Source organism: Phascolarctos cinereus, unplaced genomic scaffold (assembly GCF_003287225.1).
Source record: "Phascolarctos cinereus isolate Bilbo 61053 unplaced genomic scaffold, phaCin_HiC Scaffold_5;HRSCAF=322, whole genome shotgun sequence".
Lineage (NCBI taxonomy): Eukaryota > Metazoa > Chordata > Mammalia > Diprotodontia > Phascolarctidae > Phascolarctos > Phascolarctos cinereus.
The window spans coordinates 104,353,666-104,377,875 of NW_027555958.1; the positions used below are offsets into that span (position 1 = coordinate 104,353,666).

Consider the following 24,210-nt stretch of genomic DNA (forward strand, 5'->3'; position numbering starts at 1 on the left):
TAGGATATAAACATGCCTAAAATCATGAACAAAATATTAAATTTTTTTGTCAATGAAAATATCTTGCATAACATGTTAAAGATATGCTATGATACAGACCAAAAAAGGTGTATACTTAGTAGGTAGAATTGTAGCTGTCTAAAAATAGAATTTTCCCCCAATGAAAGAATGTGTCCTCTTACCACAGTCCTAGAACACAACCATGTTCTAGAACATCTAGAATGTGTTGGTTCATGAGATGACAAAGACCACTTGGTCTTTTAATGAACCAGTAAGTTGTTAGAGTTCAGACTTATATTACTGCTTCCATTTGCTTCTTTCATGCTTTAAAAATAGAACAGTTTTGCCACGTTATCAGGAAAGTCAATGAACTGAAATTCACAATGACTAATTTTGTCCCAGTGTACTTACTTAAAGCATAGCTTGTGGTCATATTACTTTCAAGGTCAACTAAAAATTCTATGAAATGCGAACTCTCTGAATTCAGAAGTAAGAGGGAGTTATCTCCAAATACAATATATTCTTACTACACCATTCAGTATTTTTATGCTAAGTTTTCATTTTGCAGAAATGAATCCCAAAAGAGAAGAAAGGACTCATTGTTTTATAGTTTTCTCAAATCTTAGCTATCATACAAGGATACCTCATGTTATGAAATACTCTTAAAGAGTTGTCTGTGGAGTGGATTTCTGCCAAATGAATATTTTTTTTTATTGGAGGGTATTTCCTTACTCAGGAGTTCTCTATACCAATGAAATCATAGATCTAGTCCCCATCCCTATTTCTATATGCCTGTTCCTAAATCTGTATATCTCTACCCCTATCCTTATCCCTATTTTCTTATCCCTGTCCCTAAATCATAGGCAGCTAGGTGGCATAGAGGATAGAGGGCTGGACCTGGAGTCAGGAAGACTCATTTTTCTGAGTTCAAATCTGCCCTCGGATACTTACTAGCTGTGACCCTGGGCAAGGCACAAGCCTGTTTGCTTCAGTTCCTCATCTATAAAATGAGCTGGAGAATGAAATGGCAAACAACTCCAACATCTTCCCTAAGAAAATCTCAAATGGGGACACAAAGAACCAGATATGACTGAAATGATTGAACAAAAATAAAGATACTTGATAAAAATTAACTTATGATTTGATTAAATAGATGTAATATTTTATATGGTTTCTTTTTTTGGCCTAGACATATGATGACTTCTGTATAGGTAACTCCTTATATGGAAACTTTCTTTAGCTATGCAGATGGGCAACACTTTCATAACTTACTGAGTTGCCTTTGGTCACTAAGAGGTCAGGTGACTTGGCATACCATAATGTCTCTCATATTAGTATTTATAATACATGTAAATATAATTTAATAAGAAAACATTTTATTAAATGAAACAGACTACATAAATATTTATGAAATAAATATTTCCAGGAGTAAAAAGTTCGTCAGTAGAATGATATATATACTAAGACTGGCTTTATGACCTAAAATTGGAATGTCTTAAACTGAGAAATGAAGGACTGAGGGTTTAGTTTTTTGAACATGAATACTTCCTGTATCCAGTAACCTATCTGATCAGTAAAGAATGCACCTTATAAAACTATTCCAACAGTGAGGGATCCATTAACATTAGTAGATGATAGATGTTGATGACATATATTAGGGAAGACCTGTGAAAATCATAAATCAGAGGTCTGTTTATACCTCATTTAGAAAAGTGACCATTTCTGCTTAAGCAAAGTTGTGTTAGTGCTGTAAGAATATACATTAATTCTTTTTTATGGGGAGTATTTATAGAGCTGAGGTTCTGGTATGTTTCTTAGCTATACAGAATAGGGAGATAATAGGAAGGAATGGATGTGGCAAAAAGATAGTATTGCTTAATTCAAATTTTGTGAACTTATGACTTTTTTCGGTTTTCAAGTGAATTTTTTTGAACTGGTGTGAAAACCTAATCTAATTTCAAAAAAACCCCAATAAAATGAAAACTCCCCTCAAACATTCTGGATCAAATCTGGGTCCTAGAAGCCATGATGAAAGAATGGAAGCTCTGGCCCAGCCTTCCAAACTGAGTCTCTTGGTATTCAGATTTGTTTTTTTGTGGAAATGAGTTACAAGATACTTCTGTTTGTTCAGACGCTGTATATCTGGGCTTTTGGTTGCAAATTCCAGTTTCTTACATTCCTGAAAAAATGAAGAGATGATGCCACCTTCTGGACAAACTTTACTAATTCATTAACTTCACTTTATGTAATATATAGTACCATAAACTTTCTTTAAGTAAAGCTCTCTTTAAAGGACTACAACTGAAAGTCCTTATTTAAAATAAAAGTCTACTAAAACTGCTGGCAGTTGGCCAAAATCTACTTATCGGACACAATAGGAATTTAATAGTCTTCCAGAAAAAAGAAGCATGAGAATATCCATTAGGGGGCAATAACTTTTTTTTTTTCATAGCAACAACCCATTGAAGCTTTCATTTTGAGATGACCTTAGATAAATCCTTTATCACACATACTCTTAATAAGGTCTAGGGCAAAAATTTCTCTGTCAGAAATATAGTTTTTACTTGAATTGTGAATTCTCATCAGTTGTTGAGAATACCATTTTGATACCTTTTCTAGTCAATATCATTTTATTAATGAATAAAAAGCATATAAATGGAGACATGAGAATCTCAGTCCCAATGATCAGGCCATGATCTTATCAGGGAGTTGTGGCTGGTTTGGGAAGAGGTCATTGAATAAAAGACAAGTCTAACCCTTACATCATTTGGAAAGAAGGAGGCTTCTATAATTATCTTGAACATTTGCAGAGATATTCTATTTCATAGGTTTGTAGTTGATGAAATAAGCCTGGGATCAATTTAGCCCAGGCTATTAAAGATTTAACAAGCAGTTATGTACCAGGTACTGTGCTAAGAGCTTTACAAATATTATCTCATTTGATCCTCACAATAACCCTAGGAGGTAGGTGCTATTATTATCCCCATTTTATAATTGAGGAAACTGAGACAGACAGAGGTTAAGTAACTTGTCCAGGGTCACAGAGCTAGTAAATGTCTAAGGTCAGATTTGAATTCGTGTCTTGCTGACTCTAAGTCCAGGGCTATATCAGCTATGTGATCTACATATCTCTTCAGCTGGCTAAAGGACTTGTCCTATCTTCTTTTATCCCCCAAAGAAACAAGATATCAGTGTTCAGTAGGCAGAGACTATGTCTATTCTGTGATGAAAGTAGATGAGAATGCAGAAGGTTTTTGCAGAACTGAAACCTTGGGATGACCATATGAGAACAGAGTTGGAAGTGGCCTTGGAGTGAGAACCTTGGTGTTGAAAAACTGAAAGGTCATCAGCAACAGGAGAAAAATGGTACACTTGGAGCATCAGGTTCAGAATTATGACTCGAATTAATAACTTCCCAAACTGAATGAACAATAACTATAATAGCTTCCCTATTAAACGGAAACTATTATGGACCAGTTTCAGGATCATCCAGCAAATATTTTGAAATCCTTCCTTCCTTCCTTCCTTCCTTCCTTCCTTCCTTCCTTCCTTCCTTCCTTCCTTCCTTCCTTCCTTCCTTCCTTCCTTCCTTCCTTCTCTCTCTCTCTCTCTTTCTTTCTTTCTTTCTTTCTGCCCATATTAAAACCATTCTACCAGGTAGAAGTGCATTATTATTTTACTACTAATACTCTACATTCTAAACTTTTAGGGTTAAGAGTAAACATTTATATCCATTATCTTATTTGACCCTTGCAATAATCTTGTGAGGGCGGAAGGATAGATATCATTCCCATTTCACAGAGTAGGAGACTGAGGTTCTGATAGGCTGTACAATGTCACACTGATATTAAGTTGGAAAACTGGTACTAGGACGTCAATATTCTAAATGCTAGTTTGGTGCATACTTTTAAAAATGAAATAGGATAAACTGGAAAAGACATCAGAGCTCATTTAGTCCAAACTCCATCATTTACATCCCGAGAAACTGAATCTCAGAGAGGTTAGTCTTGCCCAATGTCAAATAGCCAGCCTCATGCAGAACCGGTACCAGACTGGCTCAGTTCACTGTTTTCTCTTATACCATACTGTTTTTGAAAAGCTGGCCTTCAAAAATATTAAAACACATCACTATTCACCATAAAATGTCAGGCTTTAACTATGCTGCGTATGGAGTAGCTCAATGTGACATTTTTATTGACCATGAAAACTTTAATTTTCCTGTAGGTCTTGAATGCTGAAATTTCTTGTACTGCATATTTGTCACTGTTTTTATAACCTCCAAATTTGTGTATTTTTTGCGTGCATATGCCCCCAGAAAGTGGATTAATACACTTGTAAATCTGGAGCTCAATTATCATTCCTTCAAAATAAAAAAAGAACACAATATTTACACATGGCTTCTATTTATCATCCTTGTTTTGCTAAAGCACTTAAAAAGTAATAGTCCTTTAAAAATAAGTCCGAATTTGGAAACAGGTTTTATCCCAAAGGGTATTTAGGAACAATCCTTAGACACCTGTTTGGAATTTAGGACCGTTTTCCCGCAGAATCAGTGTTAAAACTAGTGATTAACTTCACCAATCAGTCTACAAAAGCCTATTTTGTACCTACAGCGTAGGCACAAAACCTACAATGTATCTTAAATATTGTCCCTTAGCATTGAAAAAGAATTGAAAGATATATTGCTAGTAGTTGAAATAGAAGAGATAATTAACAAACTATTATTCAAATCCATAATAATAATGATGATGATGATGATGATAACAAGCATTTGTGTAGTATTTTAAGGCTTACATAGCATTTAACATGTTCTCTCATTTATTCCTCATTACAACCCTGTACCACATGTGTTATTATTATCCTCATTTACAGATGAGAACAGTGAGGCTGAGAGAGATTGAGTGACTTGTCACACATATAATAAATGTCTGAGACAGGATTGAAATTTGGGTCTACCTGACTCCAAGTCCCACTTTTTATCCACTAAATAACTAGCTGTCTTGATTTGTGGTGAATGCTGGTGCTTGTGGAGATATAATACACACACATCTATATATCTATATCCATCCATCTATCTATCTATCTATCTATCTATCTATCTATCTATCTATCTATCTATCTATCTATCTATCTAGGGTGCAGCTAGGTGGTGCAGTAGATAGATCACTGGGCTTGGAGTCAGGAAGGCTCATCTTACCGAGTTCAAATCTGATCTCAGACATTTACTAGTGTGACCCTGGGCAAGTTACTTAATCCTGTTTGTCTCAGTTTACTCATCTGTAAAATGAGCTAGAGAAGGAAATGGTAAACCACTCCAATATCTTTGCAAAGAAAACCCCAAATGGGGTCACAAAGTGTTGGACATGATTTAACTGAAAACCATCCATCTCTCTCTCTCTCTCTCTCTCTCTCTCTCTCTCTCTCTCTCTCTCTCTCTCTCTCTCTCTCTCTTTCTCTCGTCTGTCTATCTCTTCTCCCTATATCTCCCTCATGATATTTCCTTTCTTCTGTTAGTTCAAGGCAGAGAGATGTTGGTCTTAGTTTATTACCACTGCCCTTTCCCTCAACTTACAGATATCCTATCTTCCAACTCAACCCATTAGTTCTTGGTAAGAAGAGTACTAAATTTATACTCTATAATCTATGCTCCTATGAATTTGATTGGGCCAGCTAGGTAGTGCAGTGGGTAGAGCTCTGGGCCTGGAGTCAGGAAGACCAGAGTTCAAATCTGGCCTCAGATCCTTATTAGCTATGTGACCCTGAGCAAATCATTTGATATTGTTATCTCAGTTTTATCATATGTAAAATGAGCTAGAGAAGGAAATGGCAAACGACTCCAGTATCTTCACCAAGAAAATCCCAAGTAGGGTCATGAAGAGTGGGACATGACAGAAATGACTGAACAATAAGATGAATTTGATATTCGTTTATTCATTTATTTGCCATTTACTAAGTGCTTCAGGAGAGATATAAAAACTCAGACAAAACCCATACAGTTACATGATATTATATGATAAAGGCACTATAGTCATTTGAAACAAAGTAATATGTTCTTAGTGGAGGGATGGAAGCTCTGAAAGAAATTACCAAGCTGGAAAGGTTCTGATGAAAAAACTGCACGGGATAAGAAGGCATGGAGAGATTTGGATTTGTACCCATGGAGGGCTTACTAACCTTGATGAGATCCGTCCAAGTGATGAAGGAAGTTTTTAGGCCACTGGATGCAAGTGATCAGATTTTGGGAAATTCCGAATTTGATACAAGAAGATTTAACTTGGAAGTTAAATTCTTCATTTCATCTCTGGCGCCTGTGTTTCCTTATGTGAAAAATGAGGATAATAATTCTCAAACTGCCTACTTGCAAAAGGTGTTACAAGGACCTAGTAAGATAATGTACTTAAGGCACTTTGTAGCCATAAAGCACAACCTGAAAGTGATTATCATTATTATTATTGCTAATGAGAATTATAATGGCATTATTATTGATAATGGGAAAAGTGTGAACCTTTTCCTTATGCTTCTCAACTGTCCCATGCCATATTAGCTGAACAACAATTAAAAACGTTTTTATTTTAGATATGCCAGTTTTCTGTCTAGCTAGTGGTGACTTCCAGTTCCTGGTTGAGCCATCATCGTACTGGTTTCTGTTCTGGGGCTGCTGTATAGACCACACATCATAATCTGTTCTTTGCACTGGAGATGTCTGTTAAATGACAAGTTGGCACTTTTTCCAGCTTCTGGGAGTTAGGCTGAGCTCATCAATGGCAAGTGAGATCAGGGAAAGGCTTTATTGGAAGAGGTGGAATTTAAGTTGGGCTTTGAAGGGTGGGTAGGAATTCTTCTGGAAAAGGGGCATTCTAGTCCACATTTCCATGTTTCATTGAATAGTGGTGAATTTTCTCTTAACATCTTTGGTCTTTAATTGCTAATTTTTTAAAGGTTAAGTAAATGATGAATACAGGCGGCTAGGTGGCGCAGTGGATAGAGTGTTGGGCCTGTAGTCAGGAAGACTGGTCTGCTTGACTTCAAATCTGGCCTTGGATGTTGACTAGTTATGTGGGCAAGTCACCTGATCCTGTTTCCTTCAGTTTCTTCATCTGTAAAATGAGCTGGAGAAGGAAATGGCAAACTAGTCTAGTACCTTTGCCAAGAAAACCCCAAACGGGGTCAAGAAGAGTTGGATATGGTTGAAAAATGACTAAACAACAACAAAAAAGATGAACATGGTAAAAAAAATGAATAAAAAAGAGACTGAAGATGTAAATCCCTTACATTATTCTCAACTGAAGTATTCTTCCCCATCGTTGGCTTACTTTACTCTGACTCTTAGGTCTAGGACACAACCCATCTTCAGTGACCGAGGCAAGCAAAATCTACCAAGTCATTCATTCCGTGAAATTTACCTCAATTATTAGTAATAACTATTCTAAGCTATATAACAATTAGTAATATTGACTCTGAAATTCTCATCTACTCACAAAACGTGCCACAATTTCTTCTCTTTCTATATCTGCTTAGGCCTGGAATGTTCTCCCCGCCTCTCAACCTGTTCATTTTCTGCCCTATAAAGTCCAACTTCAATCCCATTTCCTCCAAGAAGACTGCTGGGGTCCTCCTATTTAGTGATAATTTTTCTCCCGTTGGACTTCACGTAGCTGATTGTACTCCTTTTAGTCACTTGTCACACATTTCCTATTATTAAAATTATTTGTATTTGAATCATATTTTACAAGAGAACATATTCCATGAGAGTAAGGCCTATATGCCTTATTACCTTGGTATGTCCCTCAATATTCAGTTCATCCTCTATATACATTAGGTATTTAATAAATGTTTATTCATGTGGAACATATTTGTTAAGAACACTAAAAGCCCTAGATAAAAATGCGTCATGAAAAAATATATTTGAAGTTGTCTTAAAAGAAATTTAGGGATGTTGAATTCAAACTTAATGTTTAACAATTTCCTAACAGCTCTTTTGTAATATGTATGTAATACATATATATAATATATATACATATATATATATATATACACACACACAAGTATGTGTATATGTATGTATGTATATATATATATATATATATATATATATATATATATATATATATATATATATGCATTTCCATAGCTTGAGGTTTACAAAGTACATTCCTCATGGCTAAGTGGGGTTTCTAGATAGATGTAGCATTGTACCTGGAGGCAGGAAGACCTGAATTCAAATCCGGCCTCAGACAATCATTAGTTGTGTGAACATAGGCAAGTCACTTAACTGTTGTTTGCCTCAGTTACCTCATCCATAAGATGAGGATAGTACTAACACCTACATGCCAGAGTTGTGGGGATAAAATGACCTAATATTTATAAAGTACTTGGTAAGACTTAAAATGTTATATAAATGCTAGCTATTATCATGATCATAACAAATCCACAAGGCAAGTAGAACATTATTATTATCATTATGCCCATTTTACAGATAAGAAGACTGAGTTTCACAGAGGTTTAGTGATTTGCCTGGGGTCCCACAATAGGTAAACTATGTTACAGATGAGATTAAAATGCATGTCTCTTCTGTCTTTTGAGTACAGTGTTCTTTTACTACATCACACTTCCTCTTCTATTAGGGGAAACAGCACACACAGAGATAAATATACTGCTCTGTTTTTTTTTTAAAAACAGTTCCTTATTTTCATAAACAGGAGTTTTCTCTCTCTCTCTCTCTTTCTCTCTCTGTTTCCCCCTCTTCCTCTCCATCTTCCCTTCCCTTCCTATCTCTCTCCCTCTCTCTATGTATATATACATATACAAACTATATATGTATTTTTTTCTACACACCTATACATATATATGTTAGTGTAAAAGGTTTGCTCAGGTGGAAAGAGATTAAAGAGAGTAACAAAGATTGCTTGTCTCTTCTTGTGTATGAATAAGGTAATAAGAAAAATGAATTAATTCTGTAAAGGACAATTTAAACTTTACAGGCTGCAGAAGACTCTACAATCTGTTCTCATACAAGCCCTGCCATATCATATGATTTTTCTTGAGCTTATCTGTAAACCACTCAATTTGCCAGCATGGCATTTACATGTAACTCACAACTTCCTTTTTACTTTGTTCTTACATCAGCAGCAAGTAATGAACACATCAGGATGTTTCTGACCAACAAAATTAGGACCAGAAGTATTTGATCACAATGTTAGCTGTAAACATAATCATAACAACTCCACAAGCTAAGTAGAACATTATTATTATCACTATGTCTATTTTACAGATAAGAAAACTGAGTTTCAGAGAGGTTAAGTGATTTGTCCAAGGTCCCACAGCAGCTAAATGTTAGAGCTGAGATTGATCACATATGAAATGATTTTTCATTTATGGAGTTAAAAGCTCTTAGACACCTTGGTTGATGAACCCCTTCTTCCTGCCACCTCTCCCCTACCCCAGTATCCTTAAAATGTATGTCAATTGTATTTTTACTCAAGTTCCTTTGACAAACGGAAACAGAAACACAAGTTTAAGATACTGTAAGTATCTTACTGTAAGATACTTACAATATCTGTTTGAACCTGAACCCTGGATTTCATATTTCAGGCTTCATTGCTCAAGCTTGAAGGAATTTCCTTCATTAATGGAACAATTTCTCTTCTTGACCTCAAGTTCTTCCCAATTAGCCTATGGGACCCTTTGCCCCTGAATATTCTCTGACAATTGCCTGGCGAAAGTAAAAACTTACCTGGGTTTTTGTAGATACTGAGCACATCCTTGAAGTAATGAGGTAAAAATCTTTCCAGTAAAAGCAGCACATCTTCCAGCTCTTCAAGGATCCCCACAAGTAGGAAATGTTCATTCACGTTCAGTTTTGCTCTTTCGAGGGCCCATTCACCAGGCTCCCTTTGTGGAGAGAGACATTGTGTTTAAATAAAAAGATTCTGTCTAGGAATGCCGGAACAGCATTCTGAAAATCACTTTCAATGTTCCTTCTGTAAACATGTAGGAGTGACTAACATTTCTCCCCAAATTTATTTGTTTTCTGGTTTTAAAAATTTGTTTTGTTGTATTTGGTTTTTATATCATCTGCATTTCTCAATATAGCCCTCCCTCATCCCCTTTCAGTGATACATTCTTTATAAAAAATAGTAAAAAAAAAAGAGGAAAAAAGAGTTCAACAAAACTAACCAAACATTTTGAAAAAAATCTGATATTATGCAGAGTATTTGACACCTATAGTCTTCCACTCTGTAAAGAAGTAGGGTGGGGGAGTATTTTCTTAGATCTCTTCTTTGGCACCAGGATTGATCATTTGAATTTTATAGCATTCAGTTTCAATTGTTTTATTGTTTTTTTTCTATTTATATCATTGCTACTGTAATTGGCTACCCAAGTAATAGTCAGAATTTTTTTTTAAAGGGTTAGTTCAAGTAACTAGTGGAACTTACTAACAAATAATGCCTGAGTTAATGGAAAATACCTCTGGCCAACCCTAGAAGTCATAATATAATTCTAGAAATGAGGTCTCACTCTTTTGAGGCAGTATGGCATAGCAAAATGAGTGACAGCTCAGGGCAGCTAGGTGGCACAGCGGATAGAGGAAGTCAGGAGGACCTGAGTTCAAATTCGGGTTCAGACCAAACACTTGACACTTACTAGCTGTGTGACCCTGGGCAAGTCACTTAACCCCAATGGCCTAAAAAAAAAAACAAAAAAAGAGTGACAGCTGTGGAATGGGAAGATCTGGGTTCAAATCCTGCCTCTGACACTAACTACCTATATGATGTTGGGCAAATCATTTCTTCTGCATAGACCTGAGTTTCCTCATCTATTAAGTGGAGATCTTGGATTAGACAGCCTATGAAGTTCTTCTAACTATAAAATAGAAAATATTACTTATCCTAAATCATGAAAAATAACTGATATTAAAAGCTATAGTAATATAGGGTGTCCCAAAAGTCTTGGTGCAGTTTTAAGGTATTAAAGTTTAAAACTGAACTAAGATTTTTTAGGATGTCTTTTAGGGAGTCATTAAAAAAAAACCCAGGAATATAGATCTTCTCAATCTGTTTATTCTAGTGGTTTCTCTATTCCAAGATCCTGCCATTGTGGGATTACTCTGTGGAATCAAGCAGTCACTCAATAAACATTTAGTAAATGCTATGGTACTATGGTACAGTACTATGTACTAGGCACTGTGTTAGGAGTTGGAAATGTAAATACAAAATCAAAACAGAGTCTGCTCTCAAGAAGCTGACATTGACTACCAAGAAAAAAAGTGACTCAGTCTTCAAAGAAATCTATTTATGATGAAGTGGAGGATGGCCAGCCATATCCCCATCAGAATTCTTACTTCAAAGAGGCCTTTGGTTAAAAGCCAAAGAAATGAGGAGTAATAAAGAAGTAAGAAAAGAAATGAAATTAGGACGAATGTGCGATTCCTAGTATTCCTGTCAAATGCTTCATCACAGAATCGTAAGAGTATGAGAATGAAAGGGAACCTCAGAGGTCCGTACCCAAAAGGAATCCCTTCTCTAGCCAAAGTTTACCTCTGGGGAAAACTAATCTCTCAGTCAAAAGGTTTATTTTTTGCCTGAGAAAGAGAACTCCAGGTCGCTACCATCACTTTTTCTTTAGACTGTAATATTTGTCCTCTCCTCAACGACTGTTCTTTAATATTGTAGGGAAGCAGTTTTCTCAGGAAGTTATCAGGACGAAAGACTGCATGATACAGTGGAGAAAGCAATGGATGCAGAGTCAGAGGACCCAGGTTCAAATTCTACCCGTGTCATTTATTACCTGTGTGACTTTGGGCCAATCACTTAACTTGCTTGGGATTCAATTTCCTCAATTATAAAATGGACAGAATGAACAAGATGGCCTATCAGATCCTTTCCTAAATCTGTGGTCTCTACATGTGTCTAAAACCTCTTGTAAGCACTCAGTCGAAAACTAAGAATTCCTTTTTTCAATACACTGATTTGCTAGAATTATGAAACTCATAATAAAGTATTGGCACATTTTTATGTAATATAAAAAAACTTGAAGACATACTTCAGACCTGTTTGAACCACTTTTTTACCAGTAAGGTCAGGAACTTTAAAAAAAAAATCTCTTGACTCTATGAGCTATTTTTAATTTTAGGGAAGGCATTAAAGTTCAAGATACTCCACCCTCCCTGAGTCACTCTCCTCTATTCCCTCTAGTAAACCTCCATTAAATCCAGATTTCTTAATTTTAAAACATCTATTCTACCCTACTAGACTATAAATACTGGGTCTTGGCCCCCAAGTAGCAGAATGAATAGGGGAATTAGTGAGTGGGGGAGGGGGACACAACATGTAGTAAATATCAGCTGCAATCATTAGGCCTGGAGTAAGAGACCACCACCTGGAGGAGAGGCTAGAGTATGGTCCAAGTTGAGAACCAACTGGATAAACAGAAAGCAAGGTCAAGATCAGAGTTAGTAAGGGTAACTGCTCCAGAGGGATGGCTAGAAAATAATGAACTGAGGGGCAGCTAGGTGGTACAGTGGATAGAGCACCAGCCTTGAAGTCAGGAGGACCTGAGTTCAAATATGGCCTCAGACCAAATACTTGACACTTTCTAGCTGTCCAACCCTGGGCAAGCCACTTAACCTCAATTGCCTAAAAAAAAAAAAAATTAATTGAATCTGAGAGCAAAAAAGGTTGTGAGTCAAGTGAAGGTTCACAAGGAGTAAGGCCAATTAACAGCATAGAAAAAGAAGAAAGTGAAGCACCTGCAAATGAAGGTTTGTTTCAGCAAGAGATAGCATTCATTTAAAGTAACAATGGGCCAGCCACATCTCTTCCTCCCTTAGACCTAGCCTCATTGTTGTGGATTTGAATGCACTCCCACCTCATAGACTCCTTCCCCAGAGTTCAAGGCTATTTTTGGTGGGAAGACTTCCACCAATACCAGGGCGCACAATTTGTATGCCATCTCTCACATTTTCAGATTCAGACCTTCCTAATCTACTATATACTGGAGGAGATCCCATTGCCTGAGTTCAAGATGGCTTAGATTGTATATTTTTATTGTATGTTCACAGTTAATGGAGATGGGCAAGGGATTGGTAGCTGTAGTTTTCTGTCCAGATGAATGTGCTGAAATGACTGGTGAAAATTAGAGCAGATGTATCATACAAATGATGATCATAGCTGCTAACTGGTAAGCCACAGGACTCATCATTTGCATAATTGGGAAGGAGATGATACCTTGGTTCATTAGTTTCCTGGGGTACCCATTGGCATGCAGGTTTCAGGAGGCCAACCAGCAGATCAGCATCTGTTCCTGGTTGATGACTCAAAAGGTTTTATGTAGGCTTATGTGGCCTACCTTCAGGCTGTAGTGGCAGAGGACAAGTACTGCTGAATGGGCCTCTCTTAGATGGCATACTGTCAAGAGCAAATCCAGGTGCCTAATAGAGGCTTGCCTTCCTTGAGGTATGGAAGTTGTGCCAACTTATAGTATAGATCTAGGACTTGTGTGTAAATATCTTGTGCCAGCTGTAGGACCACCTGGTCTCAGAATATAAGAGATGGGAAAATCAAATCTTCTAAAATACCTTTGTGTATCTATGTGTATATAGCTGAGGCTCATGAGACATCTGGAGGTATTCCAGGTCCTTAGGGATGAGGATGGGCTCGTTGCTCCCTCAAGGTAGTTTCATCTGACTTACAACATGGCACTTTAGTATATGTGGCTCGGCTTTCCATCTAGTACAATTTTGCCCAATTGATATCAACCTTCAGAAGAACTAAATACAGGGCCATGTTAGTGGGAGAGAGCAGCTAGAAGCCATTGCAAGAATAGACAGATTAGGGGCAACTAGGTGGTATAGTAGATTGAGCATTGGCCCTGGAGTCAGGAGGACCTGAGTTCAAATCTGGCCTCAGACGCTTACTAGCTGTGTGACCTTGGGCAAGACAACTTTACCCTGATTGCCTCCAAAAAAAAAAGATGGATTAGTCTCTTTGATAAATTATTTATGAGGACCCACAAGTATTAATTGTACCACTTGTTTTTGCTGATTAAGGACCTAGTCTATAAAATTTCCAGAGGCCCCAGAACCTATCTAAGATGGGGCCCATAATGCCAGCTGGTTAAGAAGTTCAGTCTCAAGGTTACATGGACTGCTGAGAAGACTATTCATTTGGTCAGCCAGGGAACGGGTGATGAAATAACTCTATTGAAAACTATTTGTTTGTGGAACTGGATTATAGATAAGCTCCTTGGTTGTATGCAGGACTATAACAGTAGGTTAGAGTCATGCTGGGTTTCCCCAAGGTGTGTAGACTCTCCAATGCACTGCAGATAGACAAAGAGGATTAGCAACTTACAGAAATTTTGCTAGCCGGAATCTTATGCAGGCCAAAAGGTTTGCAAATAGGTTGAAAATAATTTTTTTTTTAAAGAGTGCAGTTGGTTGGTGGCTTTCTGTACTCATCATTAAATTTTCTAAAAGTTGATTTGTCCAAGCAGGTGTGTTCTACCTCAAATTCTTGTTGAGGAGCTGGCACCTCATGCTATGGTCTCTTGTCCTTCTCTTTTCTTGACTTCCTGCAAGGCCTCAAGGGCTCCCTAGGGTGTAGCCAGGTCTTTTGTGGTCTGGCCCAACTGTTGCTGGAGCTCAATGTTCTGGGATTGCAGTTCCAGTGGCTCAAAGACAAGCCAAGAGAGGAGAAAACAGCTCCCTCACTGTCTGAACTATGGGGGTGGAGGAGTTAATTCTGTTTTGTGTGTTAAATAAGATTGCTGGCCTTGTCTCCTATTGAGTTGAATGCAGTGCAGGAGTGAGGGGTGAGGGTGGTCAATGCATGCTGAGATTAACAATGGATAAGTCTGGAGAAGGAAGGAAGGCATGGTGCAAGGCTAGAGAAAAGCAGGCAAACAGAGAAACAGGCTAAGATCAAAGCCAATCGCCTACAAACATTAGGTATAAAGTAGTGAACTAAGTTTGAAAATAAAAAATAGATCCAGAGATGGGGGGCAGGGAGGGGGGAAAGTGTGTATGCATACAGGAAGGTCAAGGAAACATCAAAGAGGGAAAGGAAACAAAAAGTACTGATGATAGATATTAGTCTCAAGTAATACACCAGCTGCAAACAGGGCCTGTTTTGGAGGGGTAGCAATGTGTGAGGGAATCTCAGCCTTCCCAGCTACAGCCATGTGCTTGTATGTCTTAAAAGTAATATTTCTGAAGGTAAGTCACAAATTTTATCTTTCTCATATGATATCCTCCACGGCATCTAGCATGGTTCCTCATGTTAAGTGACCAATAAATACCATGTTCTGAGACTGTCTTGTTCTGTGTTAAAAATGAACAAACAAGCAAACAAAATACTGTATTTTTAAACAAGAGATCACTTAAAATTTAATTGTTTAAATTTAATTGAAGTTTTTAATTTAAATTTTTAAAATTGAAAATTTAAAGTTTAGGTCACTGGATTGGGTGAGGGATGGGATCTCTCAGGAGAAGCAAATAAATGGGGGAAAGGTTATGAATGCTAGAAAAGCAGCATGATAAAGTAGAAGGGGGACTGGACCTGGAGTCAGAGGACCTATATTCAAATTCAGACTTTGGAATTTGAAACCTGTATGACCTTGGACAAGTCACTTAACCCCTTGGGCCTCAGTTTCCTTATCTATAAAATAAGGGAACTGAGCTAGGTGACCTCTAAGATTCCTGACACCCCTAAATTTTATGACCTACACATACTTGTGGATTGAAATAACAGATTCAGAATCTTATAAAGATGTAAACATGTTATCTGGAAAGTGACTTAACCCGTCAATGATCTAGCTAAAGGTGTCAAACTTATGGCAAGTGGGGTACCTCCCCACACTTGGAAATACTTAGCAAAATAAGTAAAAATTCAATATAACATAGTATTAATTTGTTGTTTCTAAGTCAATATGTGGCCAAGGAACCATTTCTGTTTTGAGTGTGACACCAGTGATCTAGGCAACTCCGTAAGACTTTAAATTACAGAGTCTTATGCTGATCTGCATCGGTAGAGTGAATTTCTTCATTTGGGAGATCCCCATATGAATGAAATAATAGGTGTTGTCCCTATTCTTTAATCTACCTATCTTACCTTTAGTGCTTAAACCTTAATATTAATTGGATGCCAGAAATGTGGGGTGCCATGGATGAAACTGATTAATACAAGGTCTCAGACCAGTGTGCTTTCAATACACAATGTTGTATTTCAATGTCATTACAATGTTCTATTGTCTCATATATGTATATGTGTATGTATATACACACACACATACACATATACATATTGGTTTTTACCTGCATCTTGGATGTTGTCCACAAAAATATGGTATGATGTAAAATAATCTTGGGTTGGAACATTCAGGATAGTTTTCAAGAATGCACTCATTGATATCCTAAGAAAGAAAACACAGCAGATTAAAATCTAGCCTCTTGGTCATGTGATATTATTTTCAGTTCACTAGATACAATTCAAATAAATAGGAAAAGTCTGCACAAGGACAACTTAGAGAAGAAAGAGAATTCATGGATTTTATGGAATAATGTTTAATGTTATCTTTTCATCATGACATCCTATCCTATTGTCTAGGTTCAAGCATATATTTATTCCTGTACCCCAACTACTTAACCACTCTGTAGAGTACCCAGACATTTGTCATAGGATTAAATTTTATACATTTCCAAGGTGAAGATAGAAAAACAATGTTCTAAGATATTTCTAGATTGTTTGCAATTTGAAGGCAGGGGATATGTTTTAAATTTCTTTGTATTCCCCCTAACAGTTTGTACAGAGCTTTGAAAGCAAAAATTACTTAGTAAATATTTATCAAATGATGAATGAAAACACTGGCAAGTAGGTTTGTACCAACAGAATTTCCCTGCCTACTTTGTGGAGTTAGTCCAATGCTGACTTTTGAAGGGTTCAGAAATCTGTTAGAATCATATAATTTTCAAGATGGATAGGACTTCAAATCATCCAGTTAAAATCTTGCTTCTCACCATTTCACAGATGAGGAGACAGAGGCCCAGAGAGCTAAGTGATATTTTTAAGGTGACATAATGGTTGAGTTGGAAGTAGAACCATAATCCTATTTCACTTTATGAACCTATAAAGCTATCTACACTGACCTTACTACCACAGGACAGTAAGTCACAAGGTAGAAGCACAAGGAAAATCACCTCCATCATTCTTTCTTATTATTTATTTAAACATATTTCCATATTAGTCATGTTGTGAAAGAAGAATCAGAATAAAATGGAAAAATCATAAGAAATAAAAAAGAAAATAGTAGGCTCTGATCTGCATTCAGATTCCGTAGTTCTTTCTTTGGATGTGGATAACATTTTCCATCATGAGCCTTTTGGAATTGTCTTAGATCATTGTATTGCTGAGAAAAGCTGAGCCTATCAAAGCTGGTCATTGTACAATGTTGCTGTTACGATGTATAATATTCTCCTGGTTCTGCTCACTTCACTCAGCATCAGTTCATGTAGGTCTTTCTGGGTTTTTCTGAAATCTATCTGTTCATCATTTCTTATAGCACAATAGTATTCCATTACATTCATATACCACAACTTGTTTAGCCATTCCCCAATTGATGGGCATCCTCTCAATTTCCAATTCTTGGCCACCACACAAAGAGCTGCTATAAATATTTTTGTACATGTGGGTCCTTTTCTTTTTTTAATGATCCCTTTGGGATACAGACCTAGTAGTGATATTGCTGAATCAAAAGGTATGTAGTTTTATAACCCTTTGGGCATAGTTTCAAATTACTCTCCAGAATGGAGGGCAGTTCACAATTCCATCAACAATGTATTAATGTTCCAATTTTCCCACATCTTTTCCAACATTTATAATTTTCCTTTTTTATCATATTAGCCAATCTGATAGGTGTGATGTGGTACCTCAGAGTTGCTTTAATTCACATTTCTATAATCAATAGTGATTTACAGAATTTTTTTTTAGTGAGGCAATTAGGGTTAAGTGACTTGCTCACAGTCACACAGCTAGGAAGCACTATGTGTCTGAGGCCAGATTTGAACTCAGGGCCTCCTGATTCCAGGGCCAGTGCTCTATCCCCTGTACCACCTAGCTGCCCCATCAGCATTTTTTCATATGACTATACAAAGCTTTAATTTCTTCATCTGAAAACTGACTGTTCATATCCTTTGACCATTTATCAATTGGGGAATGACTTGTATTTTTAAAAATTTGACTCAGTTCTCTAAATATTTTAGAAATGAAACCTTCATCAGAGATGCTGGCTATAAAAATTGTTTCCCAGCTTTCTGATTTCCTCCTAATCTTGGTTGCAATGGCATTGTCTGTACAAAAACTTTTTAATTTAATGTGATCAAGATTATGCATTTTGCATTTCATAATGTTCTCCAGCTCCTGTTTGGTCATAGTTCTTCCCTTCTCTATAGATCTGACAGATAAATTATTCCTCGCTCTCCTAATTTGCTTATGGTATCACTCTTTATGTCAAAATCATGTACTCATTTTGCATCATTCATTATTTTTGAAAAAGATTTTATGCTAAATGGGGGATGACTGATCAAACTGTGGTAAGAGAATGTAATGGGATACTATTGTGCTGAAAGAAATGAAAAAAAAAGCTTTCAAAAAGATATGAGACTTGTATGAATTGATTTAGAGTGACATGAGCAGGACCAGAGAAACAATTTATGCCATAGCATCAACATTATAAAAACGAACAGTTCTCAAAGATGTAAGAACTCTGATCAACTAAAAGATTAACCATGATTCCAGGGTACTGACTGATAAAGAAGAAAATTGTCCACTTCATGACAGATAGATGATGACTAATAAGCAGAACAAGAAACACATTTTTGGAGGTGACCTACTTAGAAGTTTTTATTGCTTGATTATGTTTATTTGATGTAGGCTTCCCCTTCCTTCCTTTCTTCCTACCTTCCTTCCTTTTGCCCTTCCTTTTCAGTGGGTGGGGGGAGGTGGAAAGAAGAAAAAATGCTTGATAAATGGATAAAACATTTTAAAGTTCTTACTGATATCTTTTTATTTATCCACCTTGTCATTCTGAAAAAAAAATCTCTCTCCATCTTTTTTTTTTTGTAACAAAGAAAAAAAGGAGAGAAAGGAAAAAAAAAGCAGTTAAGCCAAATTGGATAACAGTACCCAAGTCTGAGAATCCTCTATACCCATAATCCTGACCTCTGCAAAGAAGGGATGAAGCTACATTTTCTATCACTCTTTGGGGACAAGTTTGATCATTATAATTAAGTTTTGTATTTAGTATGTTCTTTCCAGTAATATGGTTGGTAGTCATTTTTGTAGTGTTTTCTTGGTTATTCTTAATTATGCACCAGTTCATAGAAAATTTCCATGCTATATGTATATTTTCCATTCATTGTTTCTTAGAGCACAGTAATATTCCATTACTTTTGTGTACTACAATTTGTTTTGCTATTCCCCAATTAATGAAACTTCATTTTGATTTCTTTGCTACTGCAAAAAATTCTGCTATGATTTATTTGGGGGTCTGTCTATTTTTGATCTCTTTAGAATATATGCCTCACAGTGAAATCTGAATCAGAAGGTAGAGGCATTTTAGTTACTTCTTTAGCATAACCAAAGTATAACATCTTTGTATTCCTCTCTGCACCCAGACCATTGCTTAGCAGATAATACATAGTAGACATGCAATAAATGCTTACCAAAGGAATGAGCCAAAGTGATAATGGGGATGGGAACAATTTATGTCACTTTATTAGAACCATGAAACTTTCAAGGTCCATTGGAGGACAAGGCAACATATTCAAATTTCCAAATTAAAAACTGCATTTACATTTTAAAAATTCTCCTTTTCATCTATATTAGTTACCTATCAATGGGATGAGTTCAAGAGAGTTTCTTTTAAATCATTTGGCTATTGATAAAACTAAAGAATCTTCAACACAATCCTAGATAACATCATTGCACATAAATAAATGATAGTTTAGCTGTAAGATCAAGTTGAAGAAGAAAATATGTTATGCAGACATACTTATTTAATTACAGATTTCTTGAGTATTAACTGACTCCACTCAAATCTGAAAGATGAGGACTTTAGGGAATTTGCAGAAAAGACAAATACTTTTGGTCATTCACTGATTCAACTCTCATTGGAAAAGTGAAAACCAGTGAGAAACACTACAATTTCCCAAATGGGAAAACTCTGAACTCAGATAACTGTACAGGTAATCTAAGCCTGTCAAGCTCTTCATTTTCTATTGTTAATGTCCTAGTTTCACCTGATCTGAGCAGTTGAATCTAGTGTTAGGTATTTAATCTTGATAATATATTTTGGATTTTTTGGTACTTGTCAAGCTATTTCTGTCATTTAACAATTTCTAAAGGGTAATGCTTTTTTATGCTTTCCCTGCATAGAACTCTTTCAGGCTTAGATTGTTTCTTTACTTTTGTGACAAGTTAAATTCTTTGAAAACTTTCCCCATCCACTTCTTATGACTTGCTAATTCTTTCCTTTGGGTCTTACCTTATGTCATTTTCATTCCTTTGAAATTTTTTTTAACATTTTTGATACAAATCTTCCTAAAATGCATTATCACAAAATCACAGAATTTAAGTTTTGGAAGGGACATCTAGCCTAGCCCACATCCTTATGGAACCCCTACTTTGAAATCGGACAAGAATTCAGGCTTTGCTTTAAGATTTCCAAGAAGGGGAATGGGGGAGCCCCCTGCCTGTTGAAGAAGCCCATCCTACTTTTGGACAGCTTAAATTGTTTTTTTTTTGACACCGACTCTAAATGTCCTTCTTTGGAATTACCATCCATTCCAGTAGATAAATTACATTGAACATAAATCATTTTCCTCGATGGCTCAGAGTCACCATTATGTACATTAATTTTTGTATTATACAGTGGCACCCTCAAGAAGTACTGAGGTTGGTTGTTTGTTGTCCTTCATTCTTGAAGAGGACCAAAATGACATCACTATGTTGGAGTCAAGGGGTAGTGTTTCTGACTGTGGCTGATCAGGCCAATGAGAGCTCAGAAGGTTCTACCACAAGTTGGGCACAAATTGTCCACATGAATATTTGGAGTGGAGATGTCTCAAAATTTGCACATTTCATGTTTCTTTTGAGCTACTGAAATTCTGCTTCCATCACAGAGAACAATCCCTTTTTTTGACACGAGCATGCCATGCTGGGTGGTCCTTTGCCAGTGTCTCCCATGACACACAATCATTTCCAAAGTTCGAGGTAATGAGGTACAGAGTACAAATCACTCCTATACATAATGCCCCCAGAGTCTGAAGAATAACTTGATATCCAACATAAGAACTAAACTACTTTTTAGAGTTCTTTTGTTTTCTCCCTCTGCTGTTAAAATGGCTTCTCATCTTTATTGCTGTGTCTCCCTTGTTACTGTCATTCTTTGTATATATTTATATGGGCTATCAGCAGAATTCAATGTGAAAGTATAAGTGATTTTATGACCACCATTTGTTGTTCATGGTCTCTTTTTAACTCTTCTCCTCACCTGCCCGGTTCTCTCTTCTTCTTTCCTTCCTTCCTTCCTTTCTTCCTTCCTCCCTCCCTCCCTCCCTTCCTTCCTCCTTTTTTAATTTGTAAATTTTTATATCATCTTCATTTCTAAATATATCCCTTCTTTCTCCTTCCCTATTGAATCATTCTTTGTAATAAAGATTAATAAAGGAAAAAACAATCAGCTCAGCAAAACTAACACATTCACTGTGTCTGATGGTATGTGCAGTGTTCAACACCCATAATCCTCTACCTCATTTTTTTTTCATTTGCTTCTGTATTACCAGTTCTATACTGGATGGCTAAAATAGAAGTCTGATCTATGGGTAACTATGGGTAACATGTACTTTCAAAACATTACTTGAAATTCACCCCAAGGTGTTTCATGTTTAGATTTGGTCATCTTAATTAGATGATAAACTCTTTGAGGGAAGGGACCATTTTTTTCTGGGTTTTTCAATCTCTATGACACTTAGTCTGATGCTCAGCCCAAAGTAGGGATTGAATTAATGTTTGTTAATTTCCTTCAATTACTTGCAGGTGTTTCTTAGTTTCTCCACAGCTCTTATAAATATAGACCTACAGCCTCCCTGTGGTGTTGTGAATGTTTGTGTTCTTGACAACTTTCTCAGTAGAGTTCAAGCTTTTCCACATTCTTCCAAACGAGAAAAACTTTGAGAATGCTCCTGGGGATGGACTTTATATTTGTCACCTAAAAACCAGCCTAGCTAAGTAAGTTCAGAGAGGTTTACCAACAGATTGGTTGGAGGATAATGAATATTTTAACCACCACAACGTCGGAAGATTATCTCCTAACTTGTAGAGAGGTCATAATCTGAATTAGTGGAATGAGTACCCACATCTCTACTTAAATTATCGTAATTTCATAGCTAAGTTTTTATATCTGTGGGTTTTTCAGATGAATTAGTTAACTTTTTTTTTCTTAAACTTTTCTTTGGAATCTCCTCTAAATGAAGTTGATTGACACAACTCTCTCTAATTCTACAACTGCGGAACATAGTATTATGGGGAGGTAGGGTGGTATAGTGAAAAGAGCACTCAGAGTGAAAGAAGACCAGAGTTCAAATCCAGATCAGATGATTGCCTACCTATGTCACCTTGGGCAAGTCACTTATCCTCTTAGACCCCAATTTCCTCATCTGTAAAATTAGGGGGTTGGATCAGATGCTTCTCAGAGCTTCCAGCTCTGTAGCTATGAAAGCTCTAGAATGGAAAGGGATCAAAGATATTGACTAGTCCAACCTATTCATTTGAAAGACAAGAAAACTGAGGGCCAGAGAGGTTAGCTATTCAAGGTCACAAAAATAACAAGTAGTTAGAACTAGGGGTGTGTTGGAGCCAGTCAAACCAAGCTCACAGGAGCTAATTGTTAAATTTTCAACATCAGCATTTACACTTTGGAAACTGGCATATTGATTTAATTATTTTATTGGTTGTCTAGGCTTAAGAAAGCAATGGAGAAAATGTTAATAGTGCAAATTAAACTTAAAAGTGTGTCATGAGTATATTTCTTTCCTCCCCCAGAGAACTGGTTGTTAAACATTTACCAGCACACCCTTGAGGAAAGCCCCTTCCTTGTACATTTCTTTTAATGTGAGAACATTTTCCTGTTTTACCTCTTCCTTCCCCCTTTCTCCCAGCGCATCTCTCTTTCTCACCACATCAATTTTTTTTAAATATCATTTCAACATAATTGACTCACATTTATGTCCTCTGTTTAAGAAGACTGCTTCTAATTTCTCCAATAATGACCTTAGGAGCTGCATGTATAATCTTCCCATATAGGAATGTAAAAAGTTTAACTTTATTGAGTCCCTTGTGATTATTCTTTCATGTTTATCTTTTTATGCTTCTCTTGAGTCATGTGTTTGAATGTCAGATTTTCTATTCAGCTCTGGTTTCTATTCAGCTCTGATCCGTTTCATTAGGAATACATGAACATCCTCTACTTCATTAAATGTGAATTTTTTCTCCTGAAGGAGTATACTCAGTTTTGCTGAGGAAGTTATTCTTGGTTATGGTCCTAACTCCTTTGCCTTCTGGAACAGCATATTCCAAGACCTCCACTCCTTCAAAGTAAAAGCTGATAAATCTTGTGTGATTCTGACTGTGAGTCCACAATATTTGAATAGGCTTTTTTTTTTTCCTGGCTACTTGCAGTATTTTCTCCTTGATATAGGAGTTCTGGAATTTAGCTATAATATTCCTGGGAGTTTTCATTTTGAGATCTCTTTCATGGCGTGATCAGTAGCTGTTGCTGTCTTCTTCTGATACTGTGTCTTGTTCTTCTCTGCCACCACAGTAGTTTTTTATGGTCAAATTTTTGTTGTTGTTGTTGTATGCTCCTTTTTTTCAACCCATGTCTTGACTTTGAATTTTATGTTAAAGTTGGGCTCTGCTTACCTGGGAATGAGGAGGCATTGTTCCAAGCTTTAGGCTTTTTTTTTTTTGTGCTTCTGTCTTCAGAGCTAATTCTAGGGGTATGCACATTTTTGGTGTTTCCAACGTGGTGGGATCTGGGGAGAGGTGTGATTGCTGCTCTCCTGGTCTATACTCTGGACTTTACCCAGGCAATGCCTCTGTTCCCTTGCAGCCACGAGTGCTAGTAATCCTATTGGCCCTGGAACTGTAACCCATA

General features: G+C 36.6%; 1 protein-coding gene across 2 annotated transcripts in view; it reads right to left on the reverse strand.

Annotated features, from left to right (window-relative positions):
• The window catches only part of UST (uronyl 2-sulfotransferase), a 383,123-nt gene that overhangs the window by 44,012 nt on the left and 314,901 nt on the right, over positions 1-24,210 (reverse strand). Inside the window, exons 6-8 of one of the 2 annotated variants that reach the window (XM_078155078.1) lie at positions 16,313-16,410; positions 9,734-9,891; positions 5,912-7,109 (exon numbers count right to left, since the gene is read on the reverse strand). In XM_078155078.1, coding sequence (XP_078011204.1) covers positions 7,066-7,109; positions 9,734-9,891; positions 16,313-16,410 — 300 coding nt within the window. In that variant the 3' untranslated portion in view covers positions 5,912-7,065. Of the gene's footprint in view, positions 1-5,911; positions 7,110-9,733; positions 9,892-16,312; positions 16,411-24,210 lie in introns of those variants that run through there. The other variant, XM_020986581.2, reaches the window with a different exon arrangement.